This window comes from Anopheles coluzzii, chromosome 3 (genome assembly GCF_943734685.1).
Source record: "Anopheles coluzzii chromosome 3, AcolN3, whole genome shotgun sequence".
NCBI classification, from domain to species: domain Eukaryota; kingdom Metazoa; phylum Arthropoda; class Insecta; order Diptera; family Culicidae; genus Anopheles; species Anopheles coluzzii.
In genome coordinates, this window is record NC_064671.1 from 32,111,163 (window position 1) to 32,127,314 (window position 16,152).

The 16,152-nt window shown below is 45.7% G+C and overlaps 2 protein-coding genes across 4 annotated transcripts in view; one reads left to right on the top strand and one right to left on the bottom strand.

The window, feature by feature from the left end:
- Nucleotides 1-1,670: 1,670 nt before the first annotated feature.
- LOC120960203 (beta-1,4-glucuronyltransferase 1) overlaps nt 1,671-16,152 on the top strand; it is an 88,552-nt gene continuing 74,070 nt past the window's right edge. The window contains exons 1-2 of one of the 3 annotated variants that reach the window (XM_040384231.2): nt 1,671-1,829; nt 2,275-2,898. The gene's annotated coding sequence lies outside the window, so the exon portion shown is untranslated. The remainder of the gene's footprint in view (nt 1,830-2,274; nt 2,899-16,152) is intronic. The other 2 variants (XM_040384232.2, XM_049609805.1) reach the window with 2 other exon arrangements.
- Nucleotides 4,316-7,381, bottom strand: LOC120960205 (general odorant-binding protein 45-like). Its single transcript, XM_049609808.1, has one exon. It carries the CDS (start codon nt 5,433-5,435, stop codon nt 4,446-4,448), a length of 990 nt encoding a protein of 329 aa, XP_049465765.1. The 5' UTR covers nt 5,436-7,381; the 3' UTR covers nt 4,316-4,445.

Below are 16,152 nucleotides of genomic sequence, written 5' to 3' on the forward strand. Positions count from 1 at the left end.
TGTCGCCTACAAGATCCTGTCCCAGACTTGCGCCCCTTGCTACAAATTTTGCTCCCGGCAGCTACCAAGCTGGGTTTGTTGGAGGCAAATCCACTTGGTAAAACCACCGACCAAACTTTCACTCTACGTCAGATCCTCCAGAAGAACCGAGAGCACCAGATCCCAACGCACCACCTGTTCATCGACTTCAAGGCGGCCTACGACACCATAGACCGGAAGCAGCTATGGAGCATCATGCAGCGGTACCACTTCCCTGGGAAGTTGATCCGGCTGTTAGAGGCCACCATGAACGGGGTGCAGTGCAAGGTGAGAGTGTCGAACTTGATGTCGGAATTGTTCGAATCTCACAGGGATCTCAGGCAAGGTGATGGACTCTCCTGCCTGTTCTTTAACATCACCCTGAAAGGTGTCATTCGAGGCGCGATGCTAGACAACGATATATCCGTGGCACTATCCTCTACCGATCTCTTCAATTTCTTGGCTTCGCGGATGACATCGACATCATCGGCAGGACAAAAGCGAAGGTGTGTGAGGCGTACACCCGACCCAAACGCGAAGCAGCTAGAATTGGATTGAGAATGAAAGCGACGAAGACGAAGTACCTGCTTGCCGGTGACTCAGACGGTGGCGAAGGCTGGCAGATGGCTACGATACGATGGCTGGGGCATGTCTTGAGAATGCCGGACTCATGCCCCACCAAGAAGGTGTTCGACAGCGATCCCCAGTTGCGCAAAAGGTCCAGGAGAGCACAGCGAACTCGATGGCTGGTCCAGGTGAAGCGAGATCTGACGAAGATCGGGTGTCTGCATGGATGAGAGGCTGCAGCCAGGGACCGAGCATCCTGGATAATAATTGTTGACCGGGCCAAGTCACATCGACGTACTCTATTGTGACCAGGACAAGAGAGAAAGAGAGAGATAGAGAGAGAGAGAGAGAGAGAGAGATAGAGAGAGAGAGAGAGAGAGAGAGAGAGAGAGATACACTTAAAGGATTTTTTTTATTATTGTTTAATTTTATGCGGAAAACAGTAAGGAAACAAATCAAATTGTTTAAAGGTTCAACAAACGGTCAGCCCAAAACCTTAACATACATTACTCATTCTAAAACATCGGGCTATATCATTATAGAATAATTATAAATCTGTTTTGAAATCATAAATAACCCAAAAAGAATGAGTTCGATTGTCATTTTTAATTTCTTGAGCCTCGTGCCATGTGCGATGATATTTTATAACTGTCATTTTGAATTTGAAAAGCTTGTTCGAAAACGTCCATTTTCGCCCCTGTGTTTTCTGTAATATATTTGCTTCCAAAAACGATAAAAATACTGTTTCGTTAATTGTATGATCTTTTTCACCCGAAAGCAAATAAATATACATAAATTTTTACAAGTACAAGTAAAAATTTTCAGTAGACATGCTTTTCTTTTCGTTTTTATTTCCAACCGTCTGTACGGTGGCGAAAAACGCAAACTTCATTTCGCCCCCGTAACCCGAACGCACCCTCGGTTTGTCTCTTTTTAAGCTACCGTTCTCCTTCTCTCCTCCGTTGGCCTTCAGCCAATGAGCAACCGTAGCGTACGAAATCGGTCACAGCACACTATGGGCTGGCCTCACCCCATTCCGTGGCCAAAACCCACCAGCACCATTTGACACCGCCAGCGCACACTGACTGACAGACTGATCAAAACAAAACAAACAACCAACGAAAGTGGACGTGCGTGTGTCGGGCTCGCGCTTTTCTTGCCCATTTTTCCGTGATTTTTCAGCCAGTCGTGTGACGGGTGAAAAGTGTTACGGTGGTCCAAGGTGGTCCTCGTCGTAGATTAAAGTGAGTTTCAGTAACGTACACGTGTGTGTGTGTGTGTGTCCCAGTGCACGGGCCCTGTGAACGTAGATAACGCAACGCGGAGGTTGCAATCCCCAGCCAATACACTCTCGTGGGTGCCGTAGACTTTTTCCCGGGGAAACCCCACACAAACACACACACCGTTCACAGGTCACACGGGGCCACACATCGTCAGTGTGCAGTGTGCAGTTTGTAAACAAATCCAAATGTAGACCAAAAAGATTGTGGCTTTAAGGTTGAGCACAGCTGATGAAGCAGCTTCCCCGCCACTGTTTGCAATCCCTGCGGGTCCTTTCGCAGTCCTTTACTTCAGTCCCAAATTTCTTAGAGGCCCTGCTCACACCTGTCCCCAGCCTATCTGTTCACCTCCATTTTTTTGGTGTTGTGTGTTGTTTTTATTCTTCTAATTTCTATTTTAATATCCTAGTAAACCACGTCCGTTTGCAATCGTTCTTCAGTATTGCCTTGGTTACAGCGCACCAAAAAAAAAGAAGGAAAATCGTTAAGCAAAAATCAGTGCGCTTCAGTGCTGTCTATCCGTTGCAGCAGCCGGCCGTGCGCGTGGTAGTTGAAGAAAAAGAAAGAAAGAAAAAAAGGCAAGTGAAAGTTGGCGCAACGCCGCCGCCGCGTGGTGGTGTGTGGTGGTGGTGCAAGTTGGTCGACTTGTACCGCACGCCGGGAACGAAGCCGAGAAGAGGAAAGTGGGCGAGGGCATGTGTGAAAAATACCAGAAATAAAAATAAGAAGCAGTAGGCTGTGGTGTCTCTCACGTGCGTGGAAAGTGGTGGGCAAAAGTAAGCCCCATTTTTTGTTGTTGTTGTTCACTGTCCAGTCCGGTGTTTGGTCCGGTGAAAAGTGGAGGAAAATCAAGTGTGGGGAAGTGTGAAAATTTGTGCTGCCGGTAAGTTGGTCCAGATACGGGCAGAGCGGGTGTGTTTTAGTCGGAAGTTCCGGAAGGACCTTCCCGAAAGTGACACCACCGAAGTCAATTCTGGGGAGTCGCGGCAGGATACACCGCTACGGCAGTGACTAAATGACCGAGTAATCAAAGGTAAGTGGTGGTGACATTAAAATCTGAGAATTGTGGACGATATTAGGACCTCGTAGCGACGGCGGCAGGGAGACTTCTTGGGCAAGAATTGGTGGATAATGGTCGTCGACTAATGGGCAAGAAAGTCTGAAGTTTGTTGAAGAAAGAAATCTTACCTCCTAGACATTGTGGCTTTTACCCAAAAACTCATTCTTCAAAGTTTTTTCTCTACTTAAGTTCAGACTTTTAAGGAGTTGTAAATCAAAGCCTGCTCAAAAGCAACCTTATCGGCTACCACCGATAAGCCCTGGTTAGGCCCTTTGAAAGTGCCACTCTGCACCATCCTGGGGTTTTCTTATCTCTCCGACAACAAGCAATCACAGCTGCTTATCTAAAGCTTCTGTTGGAAGTTTACTGCTCACGAAGCACTTAACTCACATCAGTTCAAATAAGACTTTTTATCTGCGAAATGGGAAATCCCAAAAAAAGAGCCCAAATATCTCTTCAAAATTTATGCAATATTTCTGGAATGCCTTGCACAGCAGTATTTGTGCGATTGCAATATCTTCATTGCATACAACAAAACCCCACCCGCTCACCACCACCACGTGATCGCGATTACGGCCCGACGGACCTTTGAAAAGCAGTGGGAGACGACGGGTATCAGCATTTTTCGTTTTTTTCTTTTTTTTTTTTTTGGGAAACCTTCCCCATGGTTTCGCCACCAAAATTCGCTGGTTTTTGTGCGGCCGCTCTTTAATTACCGCGTACCGGGCTCCGTTCGCGCAAGGTGGCGGCGTGCGCACGAACGAGCGCACGACTTACGACGGCTTGCTGCTGTTGCTGCAATACTGCGCCTTGGGTCGGTGGGAAAACTTGGGACGGATTTTTCACCCCCCTGGCGAGGCGGGTACGGTAGTGTTTGATGTGAAAATAAAGGTAGCACGGACGGCGTAGAAATATTCTTCTCATCTTCTCACTTTCCATTTTGTTTTGGTGGCGGGTTTCGTGTTTCGTGTGCTGCATCAATCTGCTGCCCCAGAGGCTGCTAGTCGTCGTCGTCGTCATTGCGTGTGTTTCGGTAGTTTATAGGGAGTGTCCGGCAATTGCAATCAGGTTTGATGTAGTTGGAACCATTGGATGATTTGCAATTGAAATTGCTTTCAAAAGGTTAAAATTTCACTTTTTTTATTGAATTGTTTAATGATTTTCTTCAAAATGTTGAACTTTGGACCAGGAACATTGCTTTTAAAGGGTTAAAATGTGCATCAAAATATGGTTTGATGTCCAATTATATCTAAATTTGATGTTTTATGGAATTTTTATTGTTTTGTTTAAAACTTTGGACCATAGTTTGGCCTTTCAGATATAATTCTTTTCCAAGAGTTGAACTTTCCACGAAAAGTTGGTTTCAAGTACTAAAAAAATATGATCTTTATTGTAAAAATAACGGATTTTTATGATTTCCTATAAAAATAAATAAAGTATGAAGTATTCCTATAAAGTATTTAAAATAAATAAGCCTGATTCCCCCAGTAACATTATTAAATTGCAAAAAAACACCCCTCTCAGTACTTCTGATTGTAAAGACCCTCCAGGATGATCTCCAGCTGCCAGGCATCGGGCGACAACTTCGCCCTATCGCTCGGTTTCCTTACCGAAAGTGCCGGAATAGCGTTCGGTGGTGTGCTCTTCTTGGTGGTCATCGTGGTAGTCATCGCAGCCGCCGTCGTTAAGCTTGCGTACATATCCAGCTGATCGTCCCGGAAGCAATGGTACAGCGTCCGGTAGGCGGCCGTACACTTGCTCAGCTTGTGCCGCCTCTGTGCCGCGATACACTCGCCAGCCTTTGCACGAAACAGCGTCTCATCGGCACACGATTCACACTGTATGTACATCCGGTCAATGTTCGGTCCGTCCCGGTCGGTGTACAGTCCAGCCCGAAGCCCAACGCATCGCACAAAGCATTGCGTTTCAGGATCGTCGGGAAATTGACCGTCCTGGTAGTGGTTCAACCGGGCCGGGTCTAACCCATAAACATCCACACAGTCCTGTTGGATCTGTTTCATCTCGAGCGGTGTCTTGGGTACGTAGCGATCAGTCTTGCGAAGATATCCGTAGTGCTGATGATAGCACAGGAACGATCGATGCGCTCGTTCGCAAACGTCCGTTACGCTAGGTTCCAGTGCCGCGAGACAGCTGCGGGTACGGTTCTGGTAGTCTTGGTCTTCCGGTGCTGGCTCGTAGTACTGACGGATCGTAGCATCGCGCAGTCCGGTCGTATCGTTCCAGAAGCGAAGCAGCACACCGATACATCGTACCAGGCACATGGTGTCCCGATCGGCAGGGTAGAGCAGTAGGTTGTACTCCTGGTCGAGTCGTTCCGGTGCAATTCCGAGCTGGACGACACATTCCTGCAAGGCGGCGTCAAAGGTACTGACGGTGGTACAGTTGGCAGTAGTCGGTGGAAGTGTTGTGTACGCTTCGACGCCGAGTATCGTCACACTTGCTAGCCACGCCAACAGTAATAGCCCGAAAGCGGAACGATTGGAGCACATTTTGAGTTGTTTTTGAGTTCAAGTCCAAGATGGATATATCATTTGTGCCTCGGGAGCAGCTTTATATACCCCTGCTTCACTACTGCTGCTGCTGGTCCATTTGGTGTAAGATCACGTTCGCTGTGCAGTTCTGAGCACATCGGAAAGGTCATGATCGCCGCCTAATTCACGGGAATCACGTGTTTTGGTACGTGGTGTTCGTTCGGGTCAGCTTCAAACTCCAAATTGCAAGGTGATACGATACGAAACGGACCCGAACACGTACACCGGTTCGTCGCCTACATCACAAAACCACTGCTCGCTCTCTCGCGATCAGGTGAAAAGCTTCTTTTGTAAGTGATTGTCCATCCGAATCGGAGGAGATTTGGTGATTTTGAAGTCTCAAGACTGCACTTCTTCCCCAAAAAAAATGGATGCAATTGCTGTGTGTGTGTACTTTCACTCCCTTTCACCTCAAATAATAAGCCAGGGGTAAAGTAAAGGCTTTTTGGTTAACTTTATAGAATCCGGTTCCGGATTGGGCCTCCAGCAGTTGTGAGTGTGTGTGTGGATAAGCAATTAGCTGTTAGAATCGTGACTTTCACAATTTAACGCGCCGGGCTTTTTTGGAGAGCGCCAGGTTAGGGCCTGGGGGATTTTCAAAAAGGTAGATATTAAATTAACGGTGCAAAGTAAGTGCTGCTTTTCGTTTGTAGTATGTGTGGTGTGATGTGTTTAGGGCAGGTTCTGCTGGGAAGGAAATGAAAGAAGGAACTAAACTGTAGCAACAGCAGCGTGGCGGTTGAGGCTCCCCCTGGGAACAAGTGTTGGAATGATAGGAATTATGTTTCTTTCTTTTTTCGGCGGGGGAGCCCTAAGATTAACAGTGTTTTCCCACCTGTCGATTGAGTTAGGTGTGGTGTGTGTGCGTTCATCTACGATTACTTTAATGGATGTACCAGTTTACCGGTGTGATGGAGCTTTTATCTATTTTACCATTTTTTTTGGGCCTCCAAGATAATCTCCAGAAAATGTAGTAGGTTTTACCGGGGAGCCGTGTTTTTGTGCATTCTTTTACGATCAAACTCCTCTTTCCTGCGGGAAACCGGCAAACTATTATGCCACTAACCTGCACTCACTGTTGGTTAGCTTCGCCTTATCGTGTGCCGTGCTTAGTCAGCGCACCTAACTTCACCTACTCCCCGGGGGGTTCTCTTTAGGGTACCGGCGGTTTGTGCGTTCGCCTATTTGTTGTGCAAATGAATGTTCACAAATCATCGCGGCGGGGCCGGAACTGGGGCGCGTGTGTGTGTATGGTTGTTGGAAGGTTGCATAATTTCATACACCATAAATTGAATCCAGTTCGAACGGTTCGAAGAGAGAGAGAGTGAGAGACACGCACCACGCACAGTGACTGCAACGTTGAAGTTGTCGTTGTCGTCGTGGTCGTGGTGGACGTCCTCCGTTCCAACTCATTTGAATGCATTTGGCAGCTTGGCGACGGTCACAACCGCAACCAACTACAATGTCCGTGGTCCGTGGTGTTTGATGGTGCGTTGATAATTTGCATAATTTCTGTGCTCTGCTAACAGGGTGACCAGAGTGAGAAGGGAGAAGGTTTGGGAGAGTAATATTTTTGTTGTTTAGCTCGGATCTTATTAAAAATATCTTGACTGGTTTTTTTTTTGGTTGCGTTTGCGTGGGTGTTAGTGACAACGGACGCGGGACCCTTTTCGGCGTTTGATGTCGCTCCCGTCGCCGTACGCGGGGGTAAACGGTTGATTTTAATTTAAGGTTAGACACGTATTTTATTGGAACTCGGCCAATTTCGGCGTTTTGGCCCTTCCCTTTGATGGTGGCCTTTCGTGGCCACGTGAACATCGGGCTAGGCAAATAGGCAAAAGAAAGAGACAGAGAGAAAGTCTAGAAGCACTCTGGGTGGGTGGGTATGGGTTTTGGGATTATAATTCTAATCACTTTATTTATTGGATCCTTCCTGGGAGTAGCTGGACTTTCGATTCGGACAAGACAAGCAGGTTGATTAGGTTTTTGCTTTTTCGGATTAATTGAAATACATGTTCGCTGGAGGGAGATGACCTTGAAGAGTTGATGTGCTCTTTGTGGTGGTTCCATTTCAAGATATGAATGTTTTAAGAAACATAAACATGTTGGAGTTGGCAGGAGTACCTAAACAAGGATTTATGGCTTTGAGATGTAGAGGAAATGTATTCAGGGAAGAATGTTTTTGAATTATAATTCCAATTACTTTAGTTATTAGATTTTGCTTGGAAGTAGCAGAATTCGATGTAACAAGACATAATGTAGCGCTCTGGTGCTCTTTGCAGCTTCATTTCAAGATACGAATGTTTGAAGATGTTAGTACATCTTAGTTAGTATCAACGTGTTGAAGGTTTTAGATCATTCGTGCGAGTAACTAGACTGCGATTTAACTATACCGAACTTATAACCTTGAAAGATGACGTGCTCTTGGCAGTTCTATTCTAAAGTTGATGTTTGAAGATATTAGAATAGTACATCAGTGTTTTGAAGTCCAAACTAGGTATTGAAATAGACGCTCGTAGCCTAATGAGGTGGAGACTAACTGTCTCGATGAAAATTCGCATCAATTAGTATATTTGATCCTTCTTAGTAGTAGCTACACTTCGATCTAACAAGAAAGATCTTAGGACCTTGAAAAATGATGCGATCTTACCATTTTCCAATTTATTTAAAGAAATTTGGAGTTGTCATGAAAGTCCTCCAACTGTTTAGAGCCCTGCAATGAAACTAGATCATTCTCATGTGGCTTAATAACGGATTATTAGACCTTTTAAGCGTCTCTAACGCACTGAGAATTAGCGCGATACGTTTCTGGAGCACACATTCCAATTTTCGCTGTTACAAATCACAAGATCTAAGCTACTTATTGAACTACATGCACACACAAGGAAGGTCTCGAATCGCTTGTATCCATTTACAGCTTCCACTGCACAAATATGCCCTTTTTCGAATGTAATGCCCATTCGCACTCGCGCGGGACAGACACACACCGTTCGGTACGGTAGCAAAAACCCACTCGACCACTGCTCGAATGCACCACTTTGAAATCTAATCATACCTAACCAATGGGCCAATGGGTATACGTACACGCCTGGTGTGTGCGTCAGTACCTTCGGCTGCTACTGCTTGCCCTCAAGAGCTGCACTTGGCTGAAGCAGCTTGGGTCCCAACTAGATGCCAAACGCGAAGGGCCACGCTCAACTGCGGCCCCAGATCATGTAATCTCATAAAGTCTCTCTCGCTCTCTCTGTTTCTCCGTTGCAACCGTTAAGGGGTTTGCTATCTTTATCTGGTCTTGTGTGCGTTCGGTCAAACATCGACACACGAACTGGTCGCAAGTAAACCAGTTGATTACGCATTTCGATTTCGAAGGGAGCGGGGCTTTCCAAAGCCAAACAAACTCCCCGAAATGATTGCTCCCCAGTAAAGCGTTTCGCTTTTACGTTTTGCCAGACAATTTTAATAACTTTGAGAAGGGGAAGAGAGTGTGTGCGCTCTTGTTGTAAGATCATGTCGATGGTGTTTGTTAGGGGGTGAATCATCCAGCATCACCCCTCGAAGTTATCGAAGAGGATGGGAGTTTTGCCTCTCAATTGTGCCCCAACAAAGTTTACCCCTTATTGAATCAATAAACACTCGAAGATAAACAGTAACAAGCGGCGGAAAATACAATTATTGACTGGCGAGTTAACCTCATTGCCTAATCAATGCGCTATTCACCAAGTGCTCGGACAAAGTTGCCAGCAGTTGTTTTCGGGGGTTCGTTTTTGGTACATTCTTTCAAACAATTCCTCTCCTTGCTTCTTGGCTCGTGCTCGTAAATCATTACAGATGCTCTGTATTGCTTGCTCGCACTCGATCGTTCGTTCGTGCGCTAACGCATTTCGCTGGGACGGAAAACGTCCAAGAAATCGAGCAAGGTCATCCAGTTCCAGTTTCAGCTTCAACCCTCACAGCTCGCGCCGCACCCACTCAACGCGTCGTCAGCTCCGTCATCTCTCGGCGAGTCCCGCGCAACCCACGACGACTGACGGCTCTCGGAACACACAGCACCAGGAAAGTTTGTTGTACACAGAGTTTATTTAGCCGGCTTCCCCTCTCGCCGAGTTTCTTGCGTTGGTTTGAAATAGTTTTCATTTTCTCTTGCGGTGTCTTAGACACTGATGGCTGATGGTGGTATGATGTGGTGCAGACGGTTTGCATATGGATTTCAAAACTTCTTACACACTTCATCACTATGCCCCGGCGCGTGTGTGTGTGTGTAAAATTGCCCTTTTCGCTGGTGGTCGTTTGCGCTGGACGCTCTTCAAGACGACCCTCCCCTCCTCCCAGCGGAAGTAAAGCGGGTGGAAGCAATTTCTTATCAATTGTGCACTTCCGCTACCACCGACCGCGATCATTCGGTCTAAACGAGCGCCGGCTCCTCGGGTCGGCGTTTTACGAGGCAAGAATGCCTTTTACTCACACTTGCTGAGAAAGTTTTCGATTTTGGCCTGAAGGCGTATTTGGCCAAGCCGCGCACAGCTTCACAGACAGACAGCGTCTTTACGCAATCCGACACTCCTGCAAAGGTGTTTGTGTGTGTGTGTGTGTGGAGCTGTTGAAAACGTAAAGGAAAGTGGAATTTCGTTTCGAGGATGGCCTCAATTTAGTTTGCCATTTGGCGCGTTGGCGCTGTGGCGCTGTGGCGTTTCGGTGAATTCTTTCGTCTATTAGAAAACACTTTTGGGTTGGACCGCACGAACCGGTCGACGAGGGGGAGTAATTAATTGCTCGAAACTGCCAACATAATTGACCGCCCGAGTCAATTGACCCAAGTGTGTTTGTCCCAAGTGTCGATCTTTGGTCGCTTTCCGAGCGGCTGCTGCTGCTGATGCTTCTTGTTGTTGCTGATTGCTTCTGCAGCTGCTGCGCGATCGCGATCGAGACTCTCAATATTGGTGCGATTGTGCAATCGGAAACTAGGGTGAGAGAGAAAAGAAGAAATCTCCCATCATACAAACGCATTGAAAGATAAAATGCATTAAAAATAAAGAAGAGAAAAGAAAGAGAAAAAAACATAGATTGTTGGCGTGCTTCTTGTGTACGCGCACGCACTTCACGAGCACCACGTGTGTTGAAACCGGGCGCTTTGGTGTGAGTGTTTTTTTTATATTGCAGAAAATTAAAGGCAGAAAAAAAAGAAAACAAAGAAACGAAATCAGGCCACCACCACCACCACCAACAACGACGAGCAAGCAAAATCGGAAAAATCAGCGATCGCACGCGCGGAAAAGCGAACCGTACGCGCTGTGTATCGGTTTTTAGATTTATTCGAACCCTTTTTTTGCTTGCTCGCTCGCCTGCTTGCTTGCTTTCTCGTGTCTCTTCCTGTCTGGTCCGATGTACCGTACGGAGCTTTTTCCCCCGCGAGGAGGAAAAAATCGAACGTTGCTTTAAATTTAACGGGAACGGGATTCGGCGGCGATTGCGGATTTAGTTTTTGCGCCTTTTACCTTTCCCGGCCCCGGTACTGTGCAAACGGTGGTTAAACTTTTCTTTCACTGGCCAAAAATGAATAGGCGAAAAAAAGAAGCCAAGCCCCACCAATTTCGCACACTTTCCTGCCTCGGATCATTCGCGCGGTTGGCGGTTTTGTGAACGATTTTTCCTCGACTTTGCAAAATCAAACGAACGCCCCCCAAAAAAAAAAATGGAAAAGGGAAGAAGGAAGCTAAACGCTGATTTTGGCAGCTTTTAAAAGCTCTGGTGGTTGTGGTGGGAAAAAAGAGGAACAATTTTGCGCCACACACACACACACGCCCTCGGTTTGACCTGCACTTTAGTGGGGGAGAGGGCGGAAATTTGACCCCAAAAAAGTGTGTGTGGCGGGTTTTCGGCCGCCTTTTGCGCACCGTTTTGGAGGAATTTGCATTTTATTCCGTTCGAAGGGAACGTGGCGTGTGTGGCGGGCTATGCGCGGGACGTTCGAGGTGTGCGATCGGGCAATAAAATAGTTAATGGGTTGGGAGGTTGCTGGTGCTTTTCTTTTTTCTTGCTTGGTTCTGGTTCCGTTTGTTGAAGGTGAACCGAACGCGGTGTGTGAATCGATGTCCAAAGTGTGTGACCTTCTGGGTGTGCTATTACTAAACATCAACCATCATCTTGTGTGCACGATCGATTTTCGGAGCAGCTGAAGACGAAGGCCACCTCAGCGTCATCTGACCAGTGAGAGCAATTATGCTGTTTGAGGTTGCGTGGTTTTTCTTTTTGGTGTGTGTGAAATTTGTGGCTTCAATGAGAGAAAAGAAGAGAAAAAAAGTCGATAGTTGTGCTTGAAGCTTCATTTTCAAGCCTTAAAATCCCATTTCAACAGTGTCAATTAGAATGTAGACCGAAGCAACGATTGACAGATCATTAGAGTTGGCATTCGATGCTGTTAAAATTTTGTATAATGTATTACAATATTTAATTATGGTGATTGAGGTGGCTCGAGAGAAACCCTGTCTATATAACATTGGTAAAGATTTAGTACATAACGCAAACAATTCTATTACAAACTGTGTTTGGGGGAAAGCCAAAGCACCAAAATCAGAAACAATCCTTATTGGAGTCCTTTGGAGATTGATATCAACTAAATTTAGCTATAATTTAATATTCTGTAAATTTTGCAGGGTTTCTGAGTCACTTTATAATGTCTCTCAACTGTCTGTCATTGCACACCATAAGATTATCAACAACTTTTTCAAGAGCTTCTAGTTTGCCACCACAAAAATCTATGTCATTGTGATTTTGGACACATTTGGCTTGTCAATTGTTGAAAATCATATTGACGATGTTGAAAACTGTTGTTTGGAAAGTGAAATCTGATGCTAACGTCACTCATACAGAGTGTTTGTGGTCGGCCCTACGTTGTGATATTTTGAGTTTAAAGTGCAGTGAAAATTATGCTGGTTTAAAGGTGACCGGTTAGCGTACGAGTCAGTGTATTCCGAATCCTTTAACGACAATGGTTGACAATTTTGTTCTTAGCCTAACGGACCTAATACAAATACATCGACAATTCAAAACGCAACGCTAACGCTTCACCCAGTGAAAATACGTACACAATATGCTGGATGAACGTAGCCCTAGCTGTCAAGACGCAACAATATTGAATTGTTCGGAAGTGTAGGCGTTGACATGTTCGGCGATATTGTTAAGCTGTCACTTTCGTACCCTTTGGACTGCAGCTTGGATCATTCTCTTTAGAAGGTAAACAAACGGCTTTCGAAAAAATATACTGGTTTTAACTAATATATCTATTAAAAAGCTTAGAGAATGACTATTTGCTAATTTTAGGACATCTAAGAATGAAAAATTTCACGCTTCGGCACAGGGTGTAAACAAAACAAACGAGAGCTCAATAGTATCGCCGAACATGTCAACGCCTGTTCCCGAACAGTTCAATATCTCGCTGAAAGAGTCAATGATATGCCCGAACGAATCAACAACTCAACACAACGCGTCAATAATATCATCAAAAACCCTGTAATACATAGTTCATTTCCTTAATATTTGACAGGACAATAAACTGCTCTATATTACCTATGAATCAGATACTGAAGCCTTTCTCACTTTATCACTTTTCCCCTAAAAAGTACTCGAAAAGTGCTCGAATTTCAAACAGAAGCCTTAAAAAGCTTCGCTTGCTGAGGTTCAGCATCTTTGCTGCCTTCTATTAGCCTGTCCTCCGACTAATAATGCAAAAAAGGCAAACTCACCACACGAAAGTGAGGAGACACTAACGATCATTTCTAATAAGCAACGTCCATTTTTCGTTCTGCTTCTCTACCAAGTACCTTGGGCCGTCATGCCAATTTCCTTCCGCCCCCTAACACTCGGCTCTCTAATAAGTTTTGCTCGGGCAGGGTCTAATTTAATACGTCACACGATCACGGACGGGATTTCGGGGGCGAGCGATTGCCTCGCCCCACACACTCACGACTGAAGTACTCCGCTGCTTCCTCCGTTCGAGTGCTTCGAGAGAGTTGGGTATCATTAAAAATGAATATCTTAACCTCGCCACGCGGTCCAAACGACGAACGAAACGGAATGATAAGCTGGAATGACGAGCTTGTGTGTGTGTGTGGGTGCGAGAGGTTGTTGTGCATTTTAGTAAGTAATAGTTAATAAAGCACACATGCTTGAGTGCCCACAGTGCTGTGTGTATTTTCATCTGTTCGTACCAATTACATTTTCTAGTAATTACGTACGTTTTGTTGGATTGTGTCCACCCCTGTACTTTTCGGTGTAAATTCGTTTCTCAAGTGTGTGTCGGCCCTTCAAAATTCAAGCTTTAACATTTCGGTACTTTTCTCCGCGCTCGACATAGCTCCGAACGAAACGGTCACTGGCACTGGGTCTCGAGATCCGCCGTACCGGAAATACATGAAATGCTCGAATGAGTCAATGTAGGGCAGGGAATCGTAACCAAAAAAATCCGGTGCAAAAGAGAGAAGGCAAAAGTCATAAACGGCTCCGAAACGCAAGGAAGCGTACATTAATCGATGTGTTTGGTTGGGAGCTCTTTGTCGCTCACTCTTGCATAAACCAAAAGCGGAAAGGTCATCACTAGAAAAAGGGAAAGGTGTGTGTGTGTGTGTGCCGCCAGGAGTCGCCGTCATGCCGGGAAGTTTTCAGACTGTGAAAAATGGTTCTCATCAATTACTGAGGGAGAATTTTTGATGGGCCCTGGGCGGCCTGTCTGAGACGAGGGGACGCCCTGTTGCTTCACCTACGTCACGAAGCCCTCGGTGTCCAAGTGGGGGAGCAGGTGGGATGGTAAACTCTCGGCAACACGCAGAAGCTATTTTTCCAAAACGCTGGGACGGAAAGCTTCCAGCAAAGCCCAGAAATTTGATTGGCATTCTCGCATCGCGTTTTTCCCTGGTCGTCCCGGTCGTCAATTAGCGTCACAGCTTTTGGGGCGTGGGGAAATGGGGAAGGGAAATGAATTCATCCATTTTCCACACAGGTATGGGTGGGGGCACACTGGTCCGATCCCCAGGAAACGGTCTATCGGTGCTTCGGTCCGTTTATCGCCTGCGTGTCGATCGAAATGTATTCCTTTCCGGATTGACTTTTAAATGTCAAAATGCCGCGTGGGGAGTTGTGCGTGTGTAGGCGGACGCACCGAATAATCCAGCTTGTTCTTTGGCGAGTTTGTGTGTGTGTGTGAGTGAGTGTGTGGGAGAAATATTAATTTTGGAATGTAAAAACATATCTCATTACATTGCTCAAAATCAGATCATAATGTGCTCGAAAAGTGCTCGAATTGAAAGCAAACATTCAGCGCGTGCCTCCCGCCAAATATAATTCGTTTTTTTACATGTGTGTCAATATTTTATTGGTACAATAAAATCATCTCATCCGACCGAAGTACCCTAAAAAAAAGGAAAGAAATAAAAAAGCGATTTTTGAAAGTGCAAATTTGAGCTTTTACTTCGCGCATGTTTGGCTCCATCAAACGTGCTTCTCTGTGTGTCTGTGGCTGTGTGTGTGTGTGTGTGTCTGTTGGCACATCATAAGCACCTCATCAACATAATTTTCATCGCTCTTTCTATTTGCTTGCTCTCCGGCGCACCTTGAAATCGTGTTTTTCCTTGCCTGGTGGTGCTTCTCAACCGTTCAAACCATTTAAATCTATACGCGGCTTGGCTGGGGATGAGGGCGAGCGCCCGGGCGCGCGCGTGCCATTCGGAAGTGGCTCGCGTATATTTGTTTGTTTGTGCGTCGTTGTTGGTTTTATTTTTTATCCGTTTCACTCCACTTTCGGATACATTTGCTGTTGATTTTGAGGGGGGAAGCGGGCCCATAAGATGCGGGTTTTCAGCGGTCCGGGCGACACGATCGCATCTTGGTCACGATTTTTCCGACGACCCCTGCTTCTCGTACCCAGTGGGTGCATTTCGGTCTGTGTTTGATTCCCGCTTGCTGCTTCTCTCGCGCTTCTCGAAGGTCGCGTCTCCGATGGAAACATGGAAAATAATCCTAACAGACAGACCTGAAGGCACGGCCAACGCGAAGGCCACGCCGGAGAAGCAGAGGTGGTAGAAGGTTTTTAATTATGATTCTCATCGGGTGCAGCAAGGCACACAGATACACAAAAAGAAAAGCTTCCGAAAGGGAAAACCGAGCTCTCGGTGTGTGTGTGTGTGTGTGTGTGTGTGTTTTTCGTGCCGTATAGGGGGCTTGTCCTCTTGCAAAAGGTTAACTATTTAGTGTGGGGACACTCTTTTGCTGTTGTTTAATTCGCTTGTTCGCTTCCTCCCCCTTGCCTTGCCACTCAACAGCTGCTTTCCGTCGTGTTTATGGGAATTTAATTGGCACGGGGTTGGGATGGTAACGGTGTGCTGAATGTTCATAATTTGGCCTTTAGCCAAACTGCTGGAGTATTGGGTCATTTTTTTATTTTTCAAATGGTCGTTATGCAGCAAAAGCTGAGCGCAGTGTGTGTTTCAGTTTTGGAGCGTGTTTAAATTTGACACAAAAAGTGGTTGGATGGATTATTGGGAAAATTAAAACCAATTTACACGAAAAGCTCTCTATTAGCTGTGTGCTTTTCAATGTTTCAATTTTGATTTGAAAGCTTTTTCAAGTTTATTAGATTTGCAGGACTTTATTTGACAATTTTTTAACATAATTACCATAATTATTT

Bases quoted from the DNA above. Each gene is read 5' to 3' on its own strand.
- LOC120960205 (XM_049609808.1), bottom strand. From the start codon at position 5,435: ATGTGCTCCAATCGTTCCGCTTTCGGGCTATTACTGTTGGCGTGGCTA.